Source organism: Lutjanus erythropterus, chromosome 20 (genome assembly GCF_056507025.1).
Source record: "Lutjanus erythropterus isolate fLutEry1 chromosome 20, fLutEry1.hap2, whole genome shotgun sequence".
In the NCBI taxonomy this organism is placed as follows: domain Eukaryota; kingdom Metazoa; phylum Chordata; class Actinopteri; order Lutjaniformes; family Lutjanidae; genus Lutjanus; species Lutjanus erythropterus.
In genome coordinates, this window is record NC_139336.1 from 3,216,299 (window position 1) to 3,240,669 (window position 24,371).

The 24,371-nt window shown below is 38.0% G+C and overlaps 1 protein-coding gene across 1 annotated transcript in view; it reads left to right on the top strand.

The window, feature by feature from the left end:
• The first annotated feature begins 3,401 nt into the window (after positions 1-3,401).
• The window catches only part of pip5kl1 (phosphatidylinositol-4-phosphate 5-kinase-like 1), a 37,954-nt gene continuing 16,984 nt past the window's right edge, over positions 3,402-24,371 (top strand). Inside the window, exons 1-8 of the mRNA XM_084746539.1 lie at positions 3,402-3,678; positions 13,127-13,177; positions 13,276-13,430; positions 16,257-16,381; positions 20,033-20,067; positions 20,158-20,213; positions 20,351-20,463; positions 22,380-22,542. Coding sequence (XP_084602665.1) covers positions 3,463-3,678; positions 13,127-13,177; positions 13,276-13,430; positions 16,257-16,381; positions 20,033-20,067; positions 20,158-20,213; positions 20,351-20,463; positions 22,380-22,542 — 914 coding nt within the window. The 5' untranslated portion in view covers positions 3,402-3,462. The remainder of the gene's footprint in view (positions 3,679-13,126; positions 13,178-13,275; positions 13,431-16,256; positions 16,382-20,032; positions 20,068-20,157; positions 20,214-20,350; positions 20,464-22,379; positions 22,543-24,371) is intronic.

Below are 24,371 nucleotides of genomic sequence, written 5' to 3' on the forward strand. Positions count from 1 at the left end.
TTTTACAAATCATTTACTGAAGCAGTTGCAGTCTGTGGCAGCAAAGTTTACAGAAAACATAGGATTTGTAAAATTTGGACAAATCACGACTTTAAATGCAGAAGTTTTTGCACAGTGATATAAAATAATGTACAAAGGGCAGAATTTGTTCAACACCCCTGTTTATTACAGTAGTATTTATAAAGAAGTGAGCCATTCAGTCTTGTATTTACATGACGAACAGAGGGTTACATTCACTTATATTAGAGAAAAAATGTTCCAACTTGAAGATAGAAACCTTAAAAAAATGCCAGATAAGTTGTCATATGTCAGTTGTCATATTTTTTAAAAAAAGATGCAGTAATTTTGTGAAATAGCTTGTCACCATAGTTTGTTACTCAGTGTCTGCTGGGCATAAGCTTGAAGGAGATCATGTGATGAGTTGTGTGTGTGCATGTGTGAGTGACCAGTGGGAATGGACATTTTTGTGCACATTTATGACTGTCTGCTCAAGCGCTTCTCTTGGTGGCGGTGATTCACATTTTTTGTCTTATCTCCTGATCTGTTTTATAGTGACTGCTGACTCCTTACTCCTCTTAACAGAACAACTACTAGGCTAAAAACAAGGCTTACCTATGTCTGTTGCAGGAAACATTTTGGACTTTGCTGTGACTCAAAGACTGGCATCCATAGAAAAGTTTGCTCTCATCTTAAACCAGAACATCTGCACATCAAGTCCATACTGGTTATATTATGATCCACTGAGGTTAGACATGATACAAGATGAATAAATCCCTGCCATCTTGACTGTACCTCACTGGCTGTGACCACCACTATGTATTTGTGCAGTCGCCATATTCAAGCTTCAAGGTCTGCTTGGACATGAGAGATGCAGACTTCACTACTGTAACTTGCTTCATTCTGATTCAATTTTCATTTTCATTTGGTTTGTCATAAAGATGACAAATTGTGCATGATAGTGATTATTAGTTGGAATTAAATTCAGTTACCGGGGCTGATCTAATCAGCTCTGTGCCAAAACATCAGCTTCTGAGTAATGACAACTTCCACTGGGACATGCGGGCTCCAACCCACACAGGCAACATCAAGCGTCATTATACCCTCATCATATTGTTGAAAAGCTGTCCGGTAGCTTGTAATCTCTTACAGAAAAACTACATGAATTTCACATTTGCAAAACTACATGTGAGATATGTGGAATACGTTTTTCATATGTTACACATGTTTTTTGCACATGGGAAAAGCGTGGTTTTGGAACATTTTCATGGCGTAATATGTGAAACCAATGTATATTCCCAGGTGCAAAATCAAGTGAAATGTTTTTCACATATGGCCACATGTTCTCTGCACAAATGAAACATGGTTTTAGAACATTTTCATGGTGCAATATGTGTATTCCCATGTGAAACACATCAGATCAGATGTGGAAGACATGGGAAATTCATGTGTTTCATCAGTAAGGAATGTTCCGAATAAATTATTGTAAACTTTTCTAAACAAAGGACAAAATGTTCTAAATAAATATCAGTGTTTACATTGAGAAGTTTGCACTTATTGTCCAGTTTATTGTTTCCTTTTTAAGTGTATATAGTTAGGTGAACCCAGGACTAGACCCCGAAAGATATATTGGCTTACTGATATGATATATTGGACCAATATTTGTCTGTCACATCTATATCTGTCTATATCATTATTGGCATATATGTTGTCTGATATGCACACACACACACACACACACACACACACACACACACAGACACACACACACACACACACACACACACACACACACACACACACACACACGCACATATTTCTTTTACAGAACTTAATGCAGATTGTCTGTATTGTTTGTATTATTGTAATCTTTTTTCTTATTTAAGGTTTAATATATATTTTGTCTTCATATATTTTGCTTTTTTGTTGTTCTTTTAATTTATAGTCCATTATCATTTGGGACCTATCCAGGACACTCAGTTACAATACCATTACACTGTGCATCTCTATGCATCTTATGTAATAACAACTTTGCACACATCTAGATAAGAAAAGTTAGATTACACAGAAAACTTCATTCAAAACTGCTGGTTGAATCCGGCAGTTGTGGTGACTTTGCAGCAGGTGCTTCACCATCTGTTGCTTGGTGTGGATCTGCACCCTACTGAGTGACCTCTTCTAATCAGGGACTATTTCCAGCTGTGGATATATTTGGTGCACTTGTCAGCCAGTGCAACAGTGTGACTCACTGATGTGTTTCTAATAGCGTTTGGATAAAAATGGGGCTTTATGACACAAAGAAAAAAAAGATGCATTGGGCTGTGATACACACACAATATGTTTTGGCATTGTTGTTACAATGTTGGTGTTGTTATTGGCAATAAGGAAAATGTAAAATATCATCAGACTTAAAGGGATAGTTCAACCAAAAATGAAAATTCAGCCACTATCTGTTCACCCTCTTGTTGATTGAAGGTCAAGTTTATCTTTTTTAGTCCACAAAACACTGCTGGAGTTTCACAGGAAAACAGCATTACAGAATCTCCCAAACAATAGAAGTGAATGGTGACCAGTTTTCAAACGGGGAAAAAAACAACAACAGAATAAAAACATAATGTTGACTAAAAAAATGTTATTTACACCATGTTTTTAGCCTGAATCTTCACTGCAGAGCCTTAGCTTGGAGCCACGTTCACGCACACATGCACACTGTCTGAACTAGGTGCGTTACGGTGTGAAAACAGCATAATGGGACTTTGGGAGACTTGGATTACAGCAGACAAGCAGTATGGAAACATTTTATTTTATTTGTTACATTTGAAAACAGGTCACCTTTTACTTTGATTGTTTGGGAGATTCTGTAACACTGTTTTCCTGTGAAACTCCAGCAGTGTTTTGTGGACTGAAAAACTAAACCCAACCTTCAGCCAGCATGAGGATGAGTAGATAATGACTGAATTTTCATTTTTGGGTGACCAATTCCTTTAAAAGCCAGAATCAGAACATTCTAAAAAAACATGACTTTGTTATTCATTTTTATACTAACTCCATATTTTGAGTATAATTTTGATATGAGTAAATTATTACTTTGATTCTAAGTCATTATTTTGACTTTTCATTTTTGTGTGAACTATCCCTTTAATGTGACATTGATGCACTTTTGCTGTTTATTTTCCATTTAGACATGTAGACAGTTGAAGATTTAGAACATGTTTTAAGGAGGAGATGTTGTGATTGGAGGACTGGCATTATACCATTAATCACAGCACAGCCTAATAAGCCACAATCCCATTGTGTTGATCTCCATAGCAACCTGTTAAAGACTCAACTGACAGTCAGCTGTCTATTGTGAGTCACTGGCCTCTCTGGATTCTTACTTACTCTTTGCTTTCTTTCTGCTGGAGCTTTGAAAACCTCCTCTGCTTTGTCATATGGTTTGGATTTGTGTGATTTTCTGGATCCCAGATGGAGATGTCAGCGGCCGCAGGTGGCCTGGAGACGTCCGGCCGCCGTCAGCGCTCCGGCACGGTGAAGAGGAGGAGGTGGGGAGGTCTGAGGCAGCAGTGGAAGCTTCTGGGCTTGTTTGAGATCGATCAGCAGCATGAGTTCTACAGCCTGACCTGCATGATGAAGGAGGGACTGGCAGCAGCCACCCAGAGCACCATTGACAATGCACCCACAGTGAGTACGGGTCAGCACAGCCAACAGTTCAACCATCTACACAAATACACATACGTGACATTTGAAATCTACCCACTTATTATTTAAAATCGAGATATTTTGGTTCATAGCATCACAAGCAGGGCTTCAGTTTTACTAGGCTGGGATGCGCCGTTAAAGATTAATTTGTAAAACTGATTAAAACATGATTTTAACTATAAATTATGTTGCACCAAATGTTTAAATTAGTTTAGAATTAAGGAGGATTAAATTTAACAGAGGCATAGAATCTGCAAGACAACAAATGAAGATTTTTGGAGGTTTCACCCTTCCTTTTCAAGATATAAATTATCTTCTACATAGCAAAACAGTGTCTCATTTCTCTAAGCCATCAGTCCACCTGTGGCCTCTGAATGAATGAGTTTGATTATATTTTGATATGACCAGGGTTGGAGGATATAACCCCAAAAATAAACTTTTTAGGATCAAGGGGTGGCTTTACAGCTCACATTTTTGTATTATTCATGAAATCTCGCCCCAAAAAGTCACAATCTCTTTGCTGTCCCGCATGCAGTGACAAAGTATACCTTTAGACTGTTTATGTTTAATATAGATATCTGGAATATTATTACTGAACTAATGTGTAGTGTGAAGTAATGTGCTAATGGGCTGGTGGTAGGTAGAATCACGTTAGCCAACTGTATTGAAGCAATCTTAATCTCGTGTTTGCAGTTTGTCTTCGTGCCTCAGCACATATCTGAGATTAGTTTTTAATTGTGCAACAGAGCTCTGCTTAATTTCAAATCTGGATTTACTCATTGTAAACTTAGTTTTGCTAAACTCTGATTACAACGAATATTAGATTTAATAAATCTTTGTTGGTGCAACCCAGAGTGAATTAGCTGTGAATTAAACCACCATGCAAGTTTCAGTAGGAGTAGGTATCATTCACTGTATGATACAGACGACCGGTCCCTGAAGGATAGTACTTTTATTATACCAGGTTTGTAAAATCAATTAAATAGAAAGATTACAAATGCATCGCCTCACCCTCCCCTTCAAAGTGTGTCTGAGAGCCTGCAAGATCCTATGTGGATCTCCTGTTGGGTAGTCTGTTTTGGGTTGCCGTAGAAACAGTGGTGCATATGTTTTAAAAGGGTTGGTTCAAATTCACCAAGGTCACACAATACCACAAACAGACTAACACACTGAGACAGCAGTAGACCAACGACCCCTGTTGTCTGTCAGGTGAAATGACTGATGGAGTCTGGTGGCTTTGGAAAGAGCGATATTTGGTTTATGCAACTGAGGTTCCCAGTGGGAAAAGGATGTCTGACGGAATTTAAAGCGGTGAAAATATGATGTACTGCCCAGCATCTACTGTAGCTAATACTAATACACTATGGAAATGCCCCTCATACAAGCACACGTGACTTTGAAAACCTTTGGTGCATACAAATGCAGTTTTTCACCTCTTACTTTCTGTCTCTGTGTGGAGACATGTCATAATTTTTTGCTGTCATAATTATCAGTAGAGTTGGGCAACACCATTTCACTGAGGTGTTTATACATTTCATATCTCAGTATGTGCACATTATTACCATTTGTTCGTTTGTCTTTCTTTCTCTGTAAAGGTTGTGATATGTAGGATTATTGAGCCTCGTGCAAGAATATTTTCGTATTATCTTAAATTTCTCTTAATTTTTTTCATATGAAGGGCTCGTACGAACACGCCGCATGAGATTCAGCAAACACTCGTGACTTCAGAAAACCATGTAAATCATCCACCTGTGCAGGAAATGTTCATTCATGAAAATGGCATCAAAAAGAACTTAACACGTTAGGAGTTTGACATTCTGTTTTCAGAGATCCATAAAGGAAAATCATTTTAACAGCGTCAACAGTGGAATAAAAAGACCTGCTAAAGCAAAGAGACAGTAAAAGCGAGTGCTGTTAATTCTGTGTTACCTGAGAGTCAGACTGTTACTGAAAAATTTATTTTTTAATCTTAAAATGTCTTCAAACTAATGAAATATACAGTCATTAGTGAAAAACTTTGGTTTGTATAACAGCAGACTGACTGAACATGACTCTACGACAGGTCAGGACCTTGTAAATTGTGTTCTTATCTGAAAGAAAATTCAAAATACAAGAAAACTGGTGAATGCAACAAGTTCTCCTAAATCACTTGTATGTACCACTTAAGAACAAATCTGTTTCTTATGAGCGGTTCTTGCATGAGGCTCATTGTCTTGGATCCTAAGTATCATGGGTGGCAAAAGTACACACATTTGTTTCTCAAGTAGAAGTACATATATTTGTGTACAAAAGAAAAGTACTTGTTTAGTGCAGTCAAAGTACAGGCTCTGAAATGTACTCAAAGTCTAAAAGTAAAAAGTTGTCCTCTGAAGGACATTTCTACTGACTTTTTCTGTGCAAAGCTGACTGAACCTCACTTTTTCTCCACTTAGTTTCCCTCTCTATCTGTTTTTGTCTTGCTGCATTGTTTTTTATGTTGTTACATCTTTTTCCTCTTTTTTTTATCTTGATATGTGTTTGACAGTGTTTTTCATCATTATATTTTTTGTTGTGTTTTTGTCTTGTTATATCTTTATCATCTTGTTCTGTCTTTTTTGTATTGTTACATCTTTTTCATCTGTTTATGTTGTTTTCCATCCTCTCCATCTTTTATGTATTTTTTCACCTTGTTATCTGTTTGTTTTGCTATGCTATCTTTTGTCTTGTATCTTTTTTTTTATCTAATATCTCTTTTGTCTTTTTAATAATAATCTTTATAATAATAATCTTTATTTATAGAGCACTTTTCAAAATTCACATTACAAAGTGCTTCACAAAGGCAACAAAATAAAACAGACAGGATCAAGCGTCACACAACAACTCTAACAGATAAAATAAGAAGGTACAGAGCAAAAACAGGAATGTAAAAACATTTTTAAGAAATAAAAACAGTGCACAACAGTTCAAACTTAGATAAGATCAGGAAAGGCTCTCCGATAAAGTATGACTCAGCTGACCTAATTTCCTCAGGCAGTTTGTTCCAGAGCTTTGGGGCCCTGACTGAAAAGGCCCTGTCCCCTTTAGTTTTCAGCTGGGCATGTGGAACAGACAAGAGACCTCTGCCTGAGGATCTCAAGGTACGTCCTGGTATGTAAGGTACTAACAGGTCAGAGATATATGAGGGAGTGAGGCCATTGAGAGCTTTAAAAGTCATCAGTAAAATCTTAAAATCTATTCTAAACCATACAGGGAGCCAATGTAGAGATGCTAAAACAGGAGTGATGTGATCATGTTTCCTAGTTCTGGTTAAAAGTCTGGCAGCTGAGTTTTGAACATCACTTTACATCACTTTTGTCTTGTGTTTTTTTCTGCATCACTGGCAATAATGAGTCACATACAGTCATCAGTTATCAGAAACCTCCCCTGTCCACACAGCCTGCTGCTGTCTGACAAACAACACTGCTCTCACTGATTATCGGAACATTGCTCCAGATGTGGGTTCACTGTCTATTTTGTGAAATGTTTTTGCTGAATGAATCTGTTTTTTTTAAACAGTTGAATGGGTAATGGCACATACTGTACACATGTACATACAGTTCAGTTTGTCACAGTTATGGTCATGATATAATGACATTTTAAAAAGGAGTCACAGAATGAAGAGTCAATAAAATTACTGGAAATACCCTAACATGAGAAAAACAGGAGCAAAAACTACATGTGATGAAATAAAAAAACAACACTCAAGACACATAATCAAACAAACAAAACAAAAACAAATAAAAATGTCAGTCGTAAAAAAGCACATATTAAAATCCATACCACCTACACAGCCCTCGCTGTCTAACATGTAACTCACTGTGGGGGAATTTCATTCTTCTAACGTACTGAAGAAAGGGACCCCAAGTGTCCTTCAATTTTTTTGTCTTGTTACGTCTTTTTGTCTCGTTACATCTTATTTATCTTGTTACATTGTTTTTCATCCTCTGTCTTTTACTTTTCCATCTTATGTCTTTTGTTTTGTTACGTCTTTTTCATCTTGTTATGTCCTTTTTGTCTTATGTCTTTTTCGTATTGTTACATCCTTCTCTGCCTTTTATGTAAATTTTTACTTTGTGTTTTTCTTTTTTTATGACATTTGTTTATCTTGTTATAATTTTTCTGTCTGTTAACGTTGTTTTTCATCCTCTCCATCTTTTATGTAATTTTTCACCTTGTTATCTGTTGTTATACCATTTTTGTCTTGTTGCATCTTTTTTATCTTATGTCTTTTTTGTCTTTTTAAGTCTTTTACATCAATTTTGTCTTGTTTTTTTTTCTGCATCACTGGCAATAATGAGTCACATACAGTTATCAGTTATTGGTCTGATACTGTCAGACGTCACAAAAAGTAGCTGCTCTATACAAGTAAACATCTAAAAAAACCGCCACGATGCAGAGTTCAAGAGGTTTGCTGATGCTTACCCTCTTTTTTTGGACACACCGTCATTATCAGACTTGTTGTCCTCCTCATCATCCACTAATGACCGCAGTGACTTTGGAAACTGTCCATAAAATTCCACGTATGTCCATTAAGTTCTGGTGGGTGTAAACTAGTTGATGCGTTAGCAAATTAATCCGAAGACGAATAAAAAACACTGCCGCCCCTTTCTTCGTAATAAGCTGCTACGACTTCTTTTTGTGTACTTAATCTTCACCAAAACGGCCTGACAGCACAGGACACACAACTTCACTCTTTGGGGTTCACAGCAGGTAAACAAAACTGTTGCACACATGGCACCACACTCATACCTGTCCCCCCTAAACAATGGCAGGTAGGAACTATTAGCTCTTAGACAAGAGAGACATGAAGAAGAAACTCAAATACTACACATGTAAATGTATAATTAAAATACTAGTTAAAATGCTGTAAATGATAATGAAATAATTATCATATATAACACCATTTATTATAGTAAACTTAATTCTGCAGGTCAGTAATAATGTAATGTGTACAGTAACCATGGTTACACTTGTAGCAGGAAACAGCGACAATGATTTGTTACATTTAAAAAGTGGCCATCTAATGAAAGTAAAACATGTTTTGTACTTGAATCTGTACTTGGTATTGGCAAGTACCCAAATGTAAGTCTGAAAAAAGTGGTATTGGTGCATCCCTAATAAAAACTTCAGTAATGTAGGGAGCAAACGTAAAAAGCTGTCAGAAAAATAAATACTCAAGTTGAGTACAGACACCTGAAAACTTTTATTAAGTACAGTCATAAAATATTTGTTCTTGGTTACTTCTCATCTCTGTTAAGTACTGTGTTGGTTCATGTTGATGTTTGAAATAAAATATCATGTCCTTTATGTTTTGAAACAGAACTTAAAACACTAAAATGTTTGCAGAGCAGCAGCAAGTTGAGGCAGAGTGAATGATGTCAGCTTTGTTCTGCATCACTGGCAATGATGAGTCACATGCAGTCATCAGATATCAGGCCTCTCCAGTCCACAGAGCCTGCTTTATGTGTGCTTCAAACAGGCTGCTGCTGTCTGACAAACAACACTGCTGTCACTGATTATCGGAATATTGCTATCACAGTTGGATATAATTTCACGTAATATAGTGAGTCAGTGAGTGAAAGAAGTGAAAGTATGCAGCTTTGAAATGACTGACAACAGCAAAATCCACCACTGTGACATAGAGAAAGAGTCATAATAGCAAGGCCAAGGTAGTGATAAACTAGCCTCCCTGACAAGATCTGGTGTTGGAGCATTATAACAGATTATAGCATCATTGCTGTCAGAGCAACATCTGACGTATAAAAACTAATTGGTGACAAAGCACCTTTACATGGTTGAAAAATATAGAGATTAGCAGGTGATAGCACAGATGAAAACAGATGAAAATACAGTAAACTCAGTGATGGTGCACCTTCACATTGATAAGTCATCATATCTGCAGGTTGGTATTAGCAAATAAACAACAAACATAAGTTAAGGTTGATTGTTAGTCAAATAAAATCATAAATAAGTTCTACTTACATTATAGGTGTGCTCTCCTAAATTGATCCATGGGAACAACGTGTGCTGCTCGTCTTTCTGAAACCTTCTGAAGAAAACTTGTTTTGGAAGCTGCTTTTTTCTTTCTCTGCTGCTTCTTTCAATTCTGGTTTCTCCAACGCACTTTTGTGTTTGTATATTGCTCGTTGCTCACTTACTTGCTGTCTTGACATTTCACTTGCTAACTTGCTGTTGATTTGCACTTGTGGTAGTATTGCACCTGTCCATAACTGCAATAACCCAGAATTAGATGCAGGCACATGCTACATTTTTGAACACAAAATCACCCATTAATTCTTATTTAAACTTAATTTAGAAATGTGACATAGATGTATGAGTCAATAAACCATAATCTTGTGTATGTAAAACTTAGTTTGTTTTATTATTGTGTTATTACCATGAAGTAAGCGTCTTGACTGAATAAGCACTATATTGAATAACCACATGCCCATGTATAGAATTATGTGCTGATAAGTGGCAGCAACAGTGAAGTTTAGAGCTGCATCTATAGAGTAAATTATTGGAGGCTTGTGTGCACAGGCCCTGATGCATCTTCATTACCTGCATATATGGTAGTTCTGCCTCTACAAATATTGTACACATGTACATACAGTTCAAATGCTTGCTGTAAGCTGCCCAGCATGAAAGAAAAATGACATCATGTCCTGTGTCAGCTCGGCTGCGAGGGTTCCAAAGGGTGTTGCATCGCTTGGTTGTGCACCTCTGAATTTTTGGAATGTGTTGGCCCCGATGTGAGCCACGCCTTTCATTTCAACACGGAGGAAGACTGTGATCGGACACTATGTCTCAGCAACAGAGAGATTTACACTCTGCGCTCAAAAGTCAGTATTACAATGAAATACTCTCCAATCTCTCCTCAGGGATCCTTCAGCCTTTTAAGAGTAAAACACTTTCAAGGTATCTACAGAAAAAAAAAGTACAGACTCTCAAAGCCTTTATCATCTCATCTGAATTATTATAAATTCAATTACAAATTCCTTTATACCCACAGAAATATTGTCACTTGATTTTACCAGCTGTTCATATAACAGGACTTATCTATGAATGACAAATATGACAACGGGATCGTATCATTTGAAACATTAAAATAGTTTTGGTTTATTTGAGCAATTGTGTTGAGTTCAGGTCTCAGACATAATGAAATAAAACAGACAGCTGCTCTTTTGTCTGTATTTCATCATTTATAGTCATGTTTCTGTCCACCCGATGACTTGGATGACATGTTGGATAATAATGTTCCTCCGGTTGAATATTTTGTCTGTGCGCCCCCAAGCATTTTGCACAATATTGCAACGACCAACACGTTAAACGTAACGTCTCTGTGATGGCTCACAGGTTGTGCACCATCTACGTGGACCCACGCCACAACGTCTCGTTCAAGCATAAACAAGTTTGCTCCCTGATGACAAAAATATGGCAAAAATATTGGTCCAATATTTGCATAAATAGGGGCAGAGCCAAAAAGAGACAATAACATTTGCGGGGGCATCTGTCACAAGCTGAGGAAACATTCTCATAAAATTTTTGCCACCCAAGCCTTAGTATCATACGTGTGGTGAGTTTACATTGAGTAATGCCATGTTTCGTGCAAATTGAAGATTTATGTAATATCTTCATCCAGAGTTCGTCCACTATCTCCATCCCTAGATCCTTGACCCAGAGAGCTTTTAGAGAGTTCAGTGACTGTGGTATATAAGTGAAATTGTCTACTACTGGGTTGGTTGGGAAACTTACTGTGGACAAAACTGTAAATACCTAAAAAAACTGTGAGTCAACAAGCTGCTGAAATGACGCAGACATTGTTAATATACACATTTTTAAAGTTCTTGATTTGCTTAATTAATGTTGTATATGACAGAAGAATTGTATTGAGATATGACAAACAGTAAAGCTCAGGGCTCAGAATCATTTGTTTTCCTCCTTCACGTAAAAATGATTGCACACACAGCTGCGTGGGGGGAATCCCCTCCTGACTAAGGAGAGTGGTATGCAGTGTCCTGCACCCTGCTGCTGCTGCTGAATGACCAGTCAGAGGACAGGTCAACACACTGTGCTGCTGCTTCGCCCTAATCCCACTCAAACACACTCTGCTGACTCAGCAGGCTGATGCATGACTGTCCTGTCTGTTGTGTTATATCTGCAGAGTCTCCCAAAACATACATATGTACACACACACACCTTTTATGTAGGACATTAGGTGTATTCTTTAACCCTTCCCGTCTTACATACTGCATAAAAATAAAGAAAACATAATAATAATAAGCTGCTCCCATTTGCAGCTCTAACAGCCTCCACATCAATAGTTACAGTCTGTCCGTCCAATGTTGGAACTTGGCTGCAGGGATTTTTTCCCCCATTAGTGAGGTCATTAGTGAGGTCTAGCACTGACGCTGGGTCATAAGGTCTGGCTCACAGTTGGCGTTCCAGTTAATCACAAAGGAGTCATTGTCACTGCCATGTTGACGCAGAGAAGACTCAAACCAAAACTGCTGCCACAAAGTTGGAAGAACATTAAATTTGTCAGCTTCTGCCTGGGCCCTTAATTCTTTTTCCTCCTACAGGACTCTGTTCAGCTACAGAATATCCTTGGTTTTGAGCTCAACATTAAGCATCCGGGCTGTGTTGATCCTATATTTATTTAAAAAAAAAAAATAATGTTATTCATTTCCATATCATTTTTTGCCAAAGTCACAGAGAGCCACTGGAGAGGAGATAACGAGCTGCATGTGGCTCTGGAGACTCAGGTTACAGACCCCTGGGCTAGACCTTAAACTGAGGCTATTCAACTTCAATAGGACTAGGGACAAATATAGTCCGTTTCCATACAGCCATTAACAACACTTGTTTGCTGTGGCTAGTAAATAATTACTTGTCAGTTCACTGTGGAATTAGTGATTTTCACAACAAACTAAGTCACTTTAGTGTTTTGAAAGATATTTTGAAGCTTGTTATGATTATACAGTCGATGGTTCAGATGTCTCAGAATAGCTCAGAGGTGTGTGGTTTTATTTATGACTAGGCCTGTCCTGACTGCCATATTTTGGGCTGCGGAGCTTCAGTATGTTCAGCTGCACCTCACATTTTTACAGTGCACTTTTCACAGTGCAGTTAAAGATAGATACATAGATGGAACATTTTTCTTTGCCACTTTTCAAAGACAAGAACATTACAGAAGTCTCTCAGTGCACAGTATATGTAACCAAACACCATAGAAATGATAAAAGGACATGTAAAATACATAAAATTATAAAATTCAAAATCTAAAATGATGTATTTGCAGTCAGCAAGCTCACCACTAGATGCCACTAAACACAATGGTCCTTTAAGGTTATAAATAAATGAATATCCCTTCTTATTCTCGATGATATCTTTCCTTTGTCTCCCGCTCTAGAATGAACTGTCAGATGAGGATTTCAGATTAGAGGTCACTCAGATTCATAAGGTATGTCTGAATAACTACCATGACTCAAATTGTGTTGAATCCTTCCACCTGCATATTTAGTTGCATACATGTTTGTGTGTGTGTGTGTGTGTGTGTAGGATTTTACGATGGAGACGTTTGCAGGCCCCGTGTTTGCCAGCCTGCGAGGCTCTTTAGGGATGACAGAGCAGGAGTACCAGCAGTCGCTCTGCTCTGAAAACTGCTACCTCCAGTTCATCAGCAACTCCAAGAGCAAGGCCGACTTCTTCCTCACGTGAGTCTCACACACACACACACACACCAACACACTCACAAGAAATGAACCTTTATTTTGGACTGAAATCCTATTAGCCTAACTTCAAGCCCTGAATATATCTGTAACCATAACTTTAAAGCTAAACCCAGGTGTAACCTTAGCTTGAACCTGTCGGCTCGCCCAACTAAAAGTCAGCTTACACATGCACAATGACAGAAGTGTGCTGTTTTTCTAACCTGGGAACAGAAGCACAATATCCAGGGATTCCCAAGAAATGCCTTTTTTTAAGGTAAAGATTTAGGATAAAGTGAAAATCCAGTGGTTTTTCATGCTTTGGTGTTACCTCGTGAGGCAGCTGAATTTGCCAGATCACGTGAGAATCCATCTTGCCAGGCTTTAAGTTATCCGTTTGTGTCCACACCAGAAGTGTTCAAGCCAATCAGTGTCCTAGGAGGGACACTTTTTTCCATTTGCTGCATTTTTTTAATCAAATATGATTTTGGTATTCCTAAGAGCACCTGTAAATTTTCTCTACAAAACTGATGCTCTCCTACTACATCATATGGTTCGTTGGTTGAATGATACATGATACACAGATGGTTTGTTTTTGTTTTTTTTTGCCTGCCCTTTTCCAAACAGTTTCTATAAGGATGAATTCCTGGATGGTTCTGTGTAACAAACAAGTGGGAGTGGAAGGAAAGATGAGATTACCTACTCAGGCTCAAGCCTCAAATATCTTCTCAGAAGCCCCAAATCTTTTATGTTTGGAAAATGACATTGTACAAGTCATTTCTCTAAGTCTCTCTCTGAGTGTCGGTGTGTCGTCTCTCTGTGTGTGTCTCATTGTGCAGTACTAGAGTCTAACAGAGAGGCAGTAATACGCCACCAACAGGCTTGTAGCTTCTGTAGCCTGCTGTGAAGAACAAGTGTTCTGTTCTCACTTACACACAGAGCTGGCCTGACTTGACTCGGTTTGACTCGAGGGGGCTCGAGTCCCCTGTTGTTTCTTTACTTAAACGCTTTTATTATGAAGCAGCAGCAGTAACTCAACATGACTTGGACGCAGCTGAAAGTATGAAACAGCAAAATAATGCAGATACTTGAATGTACAAAGAGCTGTACAGGAGAGAAACTACATTTCAAAGCACAGGGATTCAGTTAGAAGCTGAAAATACAAAGAGTTGAACATAAAGAGACTTTTAAAAACGTCTTTCTCTCTGCTCTGCTGCACACACGAGCTCAGTATTACAACAGTCACTTGTTTGAGGGGGAGAAAAGGATGGTCATCACGGGTTGGCAAGATGTCACTGCAGCCCACTTTGGGCTCACTTTGGCCCCACTCCAGAACGTCCATCCCCAGCATGGCTCGGTGCAATAAAAGTGCTAAAGGAAATGCAAATCAGCGTGGCACGCTTTGACTCGGCGTGGCCAAAAGGGACATTTTTTTGAAAAAGCCACTGGCACTGCCATCCACACAAAGGCAAGTCTTCTGGATCATACAAGGCAGTGATCTGAACAGTGACTGCTGACTGAATCTTGAGTGAGTTAATTAAGACACTTGTTTGCATCATTAAAGGGTGTGAGTTTATGTGTTAGTATGTGTTCTCCAGTGCCTTTTGTCTGCTTTATATTCTTTCGACATTTCATTTCATGCAAAATATTTTGGTGCACCCTGAAGCAAGAAGAAGTTACTTCAGAGTGCATGGAAGCAAAAAAAATAAAAAAATAAAAAATTAAAATTGGACATAATCTCTGAGTTTAGCACCAGATTTCCTCAATTTATAGATCCGCCCTGGTAACAAACCATCTGACGTGTCAGGTTGGTTTAGGTGGGCATTCATTTGTAATTCTGTCACTCTGTTCACAGTCTTTTAAAGTATTTCCACGCAAACCTGATCACAGAAATCGTGTTGTGTGAGCTTAATTAAGATGGTAAAACCTTCAGGAAACCGTAGTAACCGCATCATAAGTGTTTGACTTTGTGTTTTTTTTTAATTAATTAAAGCTTTTAGTGTGTTCCACCGGTGCATGCACACAGCTAGTGAATATCTTTTAAGAAAGAAAACTGGACCTACATATTTTCTTTACATTTTATTTAGCAGGGAGGCTTTTATGCCTTTAATTTATAGGACAGCTGAAGATGAACAGGAAAGGGGGAGAGAGAGTGGGGGAATGACGTGCAGCTAAGGGTCGTAGGTGGGAATTGAACTCAGCCACTGCAGAGGACTCACAGCCTCAGTACATCGGGTGAACGCTCTACCAACTGGGCTGCCAGGCCACCAACATACACATTTTGTAAATATATTCCCACATGTTCTAGGTGTTGTATATGTTTATATTTGTTTATATTTTACCCATTTTACATTATTATATTTCTCAGGAAATGGGAAATGGTTTGGATGATTCCTGGAAGTCCAGTTTCCCAGGATTAAACATGAATTTAAGCTCCTATGTTTATTTTTGTACTCTTGTGACATATCTTTTGGAAGCTATAATTCTTGATTCATGCAAACCATTTCAGGCAACTCATCTCTGAAGCTTCATATTTCGCCACAGTTTCTTGTTCCATTGGCAAAGGTTCAGTCGATCCCTTTGGTTAAATATTCAGTCCAAAGCACAATATGACGTCCATAAATACCCCCCATACAGCTGCTGCATCATTTCAGATGTCCTAACCCTAAACCTTAATTACACATTTAATGACTACATCCAATATTTTGTGTCATATCATAGACAAAGTGGAGATTAAAAAGAAGAACTTTTCATTATAAAAAAGTCAGAGTTTGGTTTGTTGTATTCCTGACAGGACAGAGATCTACTTACTCTCTGCTTTTGAACTTCTAGAAATGACAAACGCTTCTTTTTGAAGACCCAGAACAAAAGGGAAATCAAATTCCTTCTGTCCAACCTGAAGATCTACATGGAACATCTGAGGAAATACCCCCATTCACTGCTGGTCAAGTTCCTAGGTACACACACACACACACACACACACACACACACAGTTATTAGTATTAGTAGTAGTATTAACGAAAGAGATACAGACATTTGAAAGGTTCTTTTGTAGTATATTAAAACTGATTTGTACATATCTGCACTGTAAAAAAATAGTTGCAATGACTTAAAATTTCAAGGCAACAGACTGCAATTGATTTTGGGCCCAATTCAAACTCTTAAGTTTGAATTTTTTTGAAACTCTTAAGTTTGAATTGGAAATGGAATTCAAACTCTAAAGGTGCCTTCACATGACAAGAAATTTGCTCTTCACTCACTGCCAGGTAGGGCGCAGAGGTGCGGTGGAGCTCAGGTATACGTCATCAGCAAGTGCGAGCTATTCACCGTTGCTAGGCAACACCAAACGCTACTTGTCACTCCGGAAAGAAAAAGGATGAGGAGGAAAAAGCAGACTCCTCTTCTGCAAAAACTAACCACAGCTCTATGTAACAACATGATAGGATTTACTGTTGCTGAGCTAAAGGACAGTTTATATAGCTACGAAGCACTGATCCTGTCACTGTGTCTGCCTGGAATAGCGAACGTACACAAACAGCTAAACTAACGTTAGCATTGTATTTAGCTTAACGGTAGCTCGTATACTCTGCCTAATCACAGGCCTGGTAGCCTGATCTGACTACTGACATTTCACCAAGCAATACTCTTCCTGCCGAGATCGTGGTTTGATTTTAATATGGTGTTATACAGTTCGGGGAACTTGGAAACACAGAGAATGAGTTTTTCTTCCTTTTTCTCTCCCTCCTGTTTGTATGTGTTGCTTCTGGCTACGTCATATTCAGCTGTTATCTCATTGGTTGCACTTTGAAAGGTCAGTGGCAAACGAGGTCAAAGTTCAAATAATTTGAACTTTGGGCACAGCGGTAAGTGGCAGATCTGAGCAGTGTGCCACGCCGAGGGTAGCGGTGCCGCTTGGTTGGGCGCCACTGCTCTCTCCATAGGAAAACAAAGGGACAGCCAGCGGAAAGCGTTTTTACCGCTGATCATATGTAGGGGCCTTAAAGTTTGAATTGGATTTCAAACTCTTCAGTTTGAATTGACTTGGCTTCAAAACTCAAAAATCTATTGCAGTCCTTTTCCTTGAAATGTAGACTTTTCTTGGCTTTTTTGTTTTTACAGTGTGTGTTTTATCACAGATTGCTTTATTTTTAGACACTGTGCATGTGTTACGGTTACTCATGGTTGATTTCTGAGGGTTTTTTGTCTGTGTTGTCACAGCAACTGATGGGAAACCACTTTAGAACATTTTGTGGGTTACCATGTTTTACGCTACCTAGCATCCAGGCTGTGCTCATGAAATCAGATAGGAGAGTCACATAAGCATAATAATGTAATGTAGTGCAAAGCACAGACTGCACTTACTGCTCTCTGGTATTCTGTTTCATAACATTTTAACAGCTCACTTTCCCGACAGAAATAAATATAAAAATACCCAATTATAAGGAGTAGTTTTTGGTCAGGTTGTTCTCAACCTCAGGGTTAGGCCTCTCCAAAGGCTCATAAGACAAATCTGAGGGGTTGTGAGATTGTTACTGGGAGAAGAAAGAAGAAAAAAGAGTTTTCAATTTTTGAACTTTCCTCTAATCTGTGATTTTTGTATGGATAATTTGACCTCTTTGACCCATGAGTTGTTCTCTAAATGAAACCATCTCAGAAGTTTTTATAAGTTTAGAAAGTATGGACATTGATTAGTCCAGACAGAAGTTGTTTTAAAAGTCCCATGTGTATAAGATTTAATTTAAGCAAGTTTTCATTTGTGTATAGTCACCTGAAAAAAAGAAGAATGAGCCCTTTATATCTACAGAGAGAGCGGCTCCTCTGGCCACTGTGATGCAGTGTCATGTTTGTACAGTAACCCAGAGCTAAAAAATAAATAAATAAATAAATACTTGGGTAATTTTAGGAAGAAAAACTGCTTTAGTACATTTTAGGAACAAAAATTACAGAAAAAGTACTTGGGTAGGTTCAGGAACAAAAACTACTTGGTTAAGCTTAGGAACTGCAAGTGCTTGGGTCGGTTTAGGTACAAAAAGTATTTGGGTTTTAAGAGCAAAAAGTACTTGGCTAGGTTTAGGAACAGGAAGTACTTGGGTTTAGGAACAAAAGGTACGTGAGTAGGTTGGGGAACAAAAAGTGCTTGCTTTAAGAGCAAAAGGTACTTGGGTTTTGGAACAAAAAGTACTTGGGTAGGTTTAAGAACAAAAAGTACTTGGCTTTAAGCGCAAAAAGTATTTGGGTAGGTTTAGGAACAAAAACTACTTGGCTTTAAGAACAAAAAATACTTGTGTTGGTTTAGGCACAAAAAGTACTTGCGGAACAAAAAGTACTTGGCTTTAAGAGCAAAAAGTAATAGGGAACATTTAGTAACAAAAAGTACTTGGCTTTAACAACAAAAAGTACTTGGGTTTCAGAACAAAAAGTAGTTGGGTAAATTTAGGAACAAAAAGTACTTGGTTTAAGAACAAAAAATACTTTGGTTGGTTTAGGCACAAAAAGTACTTGACTTTAAGAACAAAAAGTACTTGGTTTTAAGAACAAAAAATACTTGTGTTGGTTTAGGCACAAAAAGTACTTGGCTTTAACAACAAAAAGTACTTGGGTTTCAGAACAAAAAGTAGTTGGGTAAGTTTAGGAACAAAAAGTACTTGGTTTAAGAACAAAAAATACTTTGGTTGGTTTAGGCACAAAAAGTACTTGACTTTAAGAACAAAAAGTACTTGGCTTTAAGAACAAAAAGTAATAGGGAACATTTAGGAACTAAAACTACTTGAGTAGGTTTAGAAACAAAAAGTACTTGGCTTTAAGAACAAAAAGTACTTGAGTAGGTTTAGGAACTAAAAGTACTTGAATAGGTTTAGGAGCAAAAAGTACTTGGCTTTAAGAACAAAAAGTACTTGAGTAGGCTTAGGAACTAAAAGTAAGTATGTAAATGGGAGTATTAAGAGAATTAATCTTGTAATTCCAGTGAATAATCTCCTGGTAGAAACATGCTGTTGTCACTTAGAAACTATTTTTACAGAGGAGGACAGAACATCATGATGTCACAATGAAGTTGAACTTTGAGCTGTTGGATATAAATTACCTCACCATTTTATCCTATTATACTTACATTTGTGTGTAATTTTGCCATAATTGGTGCATGAATTCTTGAGGTACGGCCAAAAATGTGTTTAATCAGGTCACAGTGATCTTAACCCACCAAAATCTAATCAGATCATCCTTGAGTCCAAGTGGTTATTTGTGCCAAGCGCCAAGAAATTCCCTCAAGGTGTTCTTGAGATATCATGTTCACAAGAGTGGGATGACCTGAAAACATAATTCTTCCAGCCATAAAGACATAAAAGTCATAAAAAAAAGTTTTTCCAAGGTTTTTCAAAAGTTGTGAATCGTAGTGGTCCTCCAGGATACAGTCATGAATGTGCACAAAAGAAATTAGCAAGCAACAAGCTAAGTCTAGTGATCCCGCAAACACGCACTCACACATGGAAGTGATCTTCCACGGAGGTGGGATAATGACAGCTAATGCTACTCTGTTTCTGCTGGATGTATGAATGTATGAATCAGATAGTACGCTGCACTGGACTGAATGATTTCTCTGTTTTTTCAAGGTGTTCACAGGATCAAAATCCCACACAAACGGAAGGTAAAGATCAAATTTTATCACTTCTCTAGGTGGCAATAATATTCTAGGATATTATAAAACACATCTCCTTTTCCCACTTGTCCTTTGCAGAAATACTTCATTGTTATGCAAAGTGTGTTTTATCCAGATGATCGAATCAATGCCAGGTAAGCTCAAAATTCAAAGTTCAGGTAAGTTTGTTTGTCCCTGTAAATACAAGGCATATGTAGTATTATTATGGTGTTAAGACAGAAACAGATAGAGCAGCCTCTTTGTGTGGTTCGATTGTGTTTTGTGTTGCCAGATACGACATTAAAGGCTGTGAGGTGAGCCGGTGGACAGAGCCTGCACCAGAGGGAAGCCAGATTATTGTGGTTCTCAAAGACCTCAACTTTGAAGGCCAGTACATCACTCTGGGTAAGGAGGCAGAATGGGATGTTTCTGTGAGCTGAGAGTCATGTGAGGCTGAGCAGAAGTGTTAATGTCAGCATTATTGCACCGCCTTCAGGCCGGTCAGTATACTGTGCCTACCTGTCTGTTTTAAATAAAGCCTGTGCAAACATCTCAATCAAATCTAACTGCAGCATCACTGGTGTGTGTAAATGCCAGTGATGGCAAAGGCACACACACTTTTTATTCAAGTAGAAGTACAGATAGTTGTTTAAAAAAAAAAAAGACTGAAGTACTAATTCAACTTCTTCACTCAAGTAAAAGTGAAAAAGTACAGGCTTTGAAATGAACTCAAAGTATAGAAATAAAAAGTTGTCCTCTGAAGGGCATTTCTACTGACCTTGTGTCTCCCTTTCTTGTCTGTTTTGCCCTGCTATGTCTTTTACTCCTTTTTCCATCTTGTTACGTCTTTTCACGTGTGTTACATCTTGTTATACCTTTACATCTTCTTTGTGTTTTTCGTCTTTTACACCTTTTTTGTCTTGTTATGTCTTTTGTGCGTTTTTTCCATCTTATGTCTTGTTATACCTTTACATCTTCTTCGTCTTGTTAGGGATTTTTTTTTGTCTTGTCACTGCTTTTATGTTGTTATTGTTATGTCCTTTTTGTCTTGATATGTCTTTTACCTTGTTTTCATCTTTTCATCTCATTACATCTTTTTTTTTTACATCTTTTCCCTTTACGTCTTTTGTCTTTTCATCATTTTTGTCTTTTAGGTTGTTTTCTGTCTTCTTGTGTTTTTTACATCATAATGTTGTTTTAAGCATGCTATGTTGTTTTCATCATTTTCATCCTTTTAGAATTTTTTTGTCCTACTACATCGTTTTGGTCTTGTTACATGGTTGTTGTCTTATATCTTTTTTGTCTTGTTATGTCTTGTCTGTCTTACCTTGTTTTCATCATGTTAAGTCTTTGAGATCTTTTTCATCTTGTTACATCTTTTTCAACTTTATGATGGTACGTCGTTTTTCTCTTATGTTTTTCTGTTGTTTTTCATATTGTTACATCTTTTTCTTCTTACATCATTTTGTCTTGTGACTTCTTTTATGGTGTTACATCATTTTTGTCTTAATGTCTCTTATATTGTTTTAATCTTCTTACATCTTTTTACATCTGGTTATGATTTTTATCTTGGTATGTCCTTTTTGTCTTATGTCTTTTATGTTGTTTGTTGTATTGTACATCTTTTCTTCTTGTTATGTCAATTTCGTCTCGTTACTGCTTTTATTTTATTACGGTCTTGAATCTTGACATGTTTTTTGTGTTGTTTTCCTCTTGTTACGTCTTTTATGTCTGATGTCTTTTCCATCTTGTTATGTCCTTTTAATTGTTTTCATCTTTTACGCCTTTCTCTGTCTTGTTACATCTTTTTCATCTTGTTATATCTTTTCTGTCTTGGTACATCTTTAACATCGTTACATCTTTCTTGTCTTGTTATGTCATTTTTGTCTTGTTATATCCATTGTGTGTGATATGCACTGATGGATACACCAGGGAACTGTCTGTTCTCTGCGTTATTGTTCAGTCCATTTAGGTTGAAATCAGTCTTGATGTTGGAAGGCAGCCCACAGTGATGAAAAATAATCAATCATTCCCCTCACATGCTTCAAAACTGAAGCAACAAGCCTGTTTTGAAAATGTAATGAGCAGAAAGTACAGATATTTGTGTTAAAATGCAGAGAGTAAAAATAAAATAAAAAAAATGCCAGAAAAATTAATACCCAAGAATACATACCTGAAACTTTACTTACAGTAACAAAGTATTTGCACTTAGTTACTTCCCACCTCTGGTAAATGTCAGTAATTATATTAAACTTACTGTTGCTGTTCATATCTGTTGAGTTGCAGTGTTATGTGCTGTTTTTGTGTGTGTCTGTGCACAGACCGGCAGCGTCCCTGGCTCCTGCGGCAGGTTGAGATCGACACACAATTCCTTCGGAGGCTCAATGTGTTGGACTACAGTCTCCTCCTGGCCCATCAGCCCTTACACCTCGACGAACGCCACCAGAGCCTCTCCTTCGCCACTCTCATCATGAGAACCAAGAAGTCAGTGACTTTGTGTTGTTTTCCTGACTTATCATGACTGAGTTTCTTAACATTTTGAGGCCTGTGATCCTGTGTTTAGTTCCTCCGATACAATGTTAAAAGGACCCCAAAATCAAAAATGTGAAAATGAAAACAGTCTTCTAGTGTTAAACTATGAAAGGGACAAAATAATTAAATTATATATATCTGCTAGAGTTCTTGAATGGATCAAAATCTGATTAAAAACTAATTTTGGGGGGATTTGTGATACTCCAAAAAATGTTCCTTCTGTTATTGTGTCTAGTAGGGTTCACTTCACAGGGGAGTTGATGATTGTTGTTTGTCAGATAACATCTTTGCACCACATGACGAGAAGCAGGTTGTGGCCTGGTTGTTGCGGGGAACAGCTGATTTTGAAACCAAATGCAAGACAGAACTGAGGCAGGGAACTGGTGCAAGAAAATGAGTTTATTGTCATAAGATTTTATGTAAAGGAATAAGTCTCAAATTGTGGGGAGCGCAGGGGCTGATCTGTGAGCCAGGTTATGGGGCAGAGCAAGGCTGTGGGGAGCAGGAACTGAGCCATGAGCCAGGGGGAGAGAGTGAGGAAGCCAGGCAGAGGGAGTCCAGAGATCCAGAGTGCAGATTGTTGATCCAAAGTTGATTTCAGGGGGGTCGGGAGTAGGTCAGAGGCACGAAACAGGTTAGGCGACTGTAGGCAAAGGAAACCAGAATGAACTCTTTGCTAAGCCCCGCCCTCCTTAGTTACTGTTGTTAAGTCTGCCAAGCTTTCCATTCTCTCACCACATTTATGCAGTTTACAGTGATAACGGTGATAGATTTAATGTTGAAATTGGGAGTAGTTGTTGAATCTAGGGATATCCCTAGTCAATCGTGCTTTTCAGATGATCGTAATCGGGTGGAAATTATCGAATTTAACCTTACAAAACAGCAAGCATGGCCATGTTCACATTTTAAATTCATCCTGAGGTACAAAGAGATTGTCAAATGGAATGACAATGGCTTAGTTTTAATTTTAATAAGTTCCACAACATCAATATTCATTGTTGCACAGATGGAAACAACATTGTAAACGTCACAATTTACGGCAGGCTACACAATAGTAGTGAGCTGGTAGTTAGTAGGCTAACGCAGGGCAAACGTGTCACCTCAGCACAGCGAAAATGTCTGCAGTTTGGAGGTATTTTAAACTGTACAGCGAAGGCAGTGCATCAGCCACTTGTAATGTATGCATATTGGGCATTTTGCGTGGTGGAAATTTGGATGTGTTCTCTGTTTTTTTTCTTCTTATTAATGCACTGCTGAAGTATCGGATTGGGACTCGGTATCGGCAGATACTCAAAATCAAATGACTCAAATGTGATCGGGACATCCCTAGTTGAAAGACAAGGTCTCTGATTCCTCAGAGAAGCAAACAAAAGCAACTTCTCATTTCTGGCTGATGATGGTGGATTTTGTTGGTTAAAATAATGCCTCACAAGCAGATTTCATGAGTGTAGCTGGAAGGTGTAAACTAATGCTTGACTTAAGTCAGCTGAAATGTCTCCAGCTGGCGTTTTAATGGTGTTTTCCATCTGACATGTTTTAAAACATAAACCCTGTGAAAGTGTTTATGTAAAGTTATATAGCAGCTGCGTTCATTATATAACATTAATGCTAAACGTGGCTAAAGCTAGCTTACATCTCAGCAAACGTTTACTGGATGATGAAATGTGGCAGGTATATCTATATGATAGATGACAGAAATACACTCACTAACTTTGGAAAAGGAAGCACAGGGACTCGATTAGTGCAGCAGACCTTGAGACGGTCACCCTGCCAGACCTGCT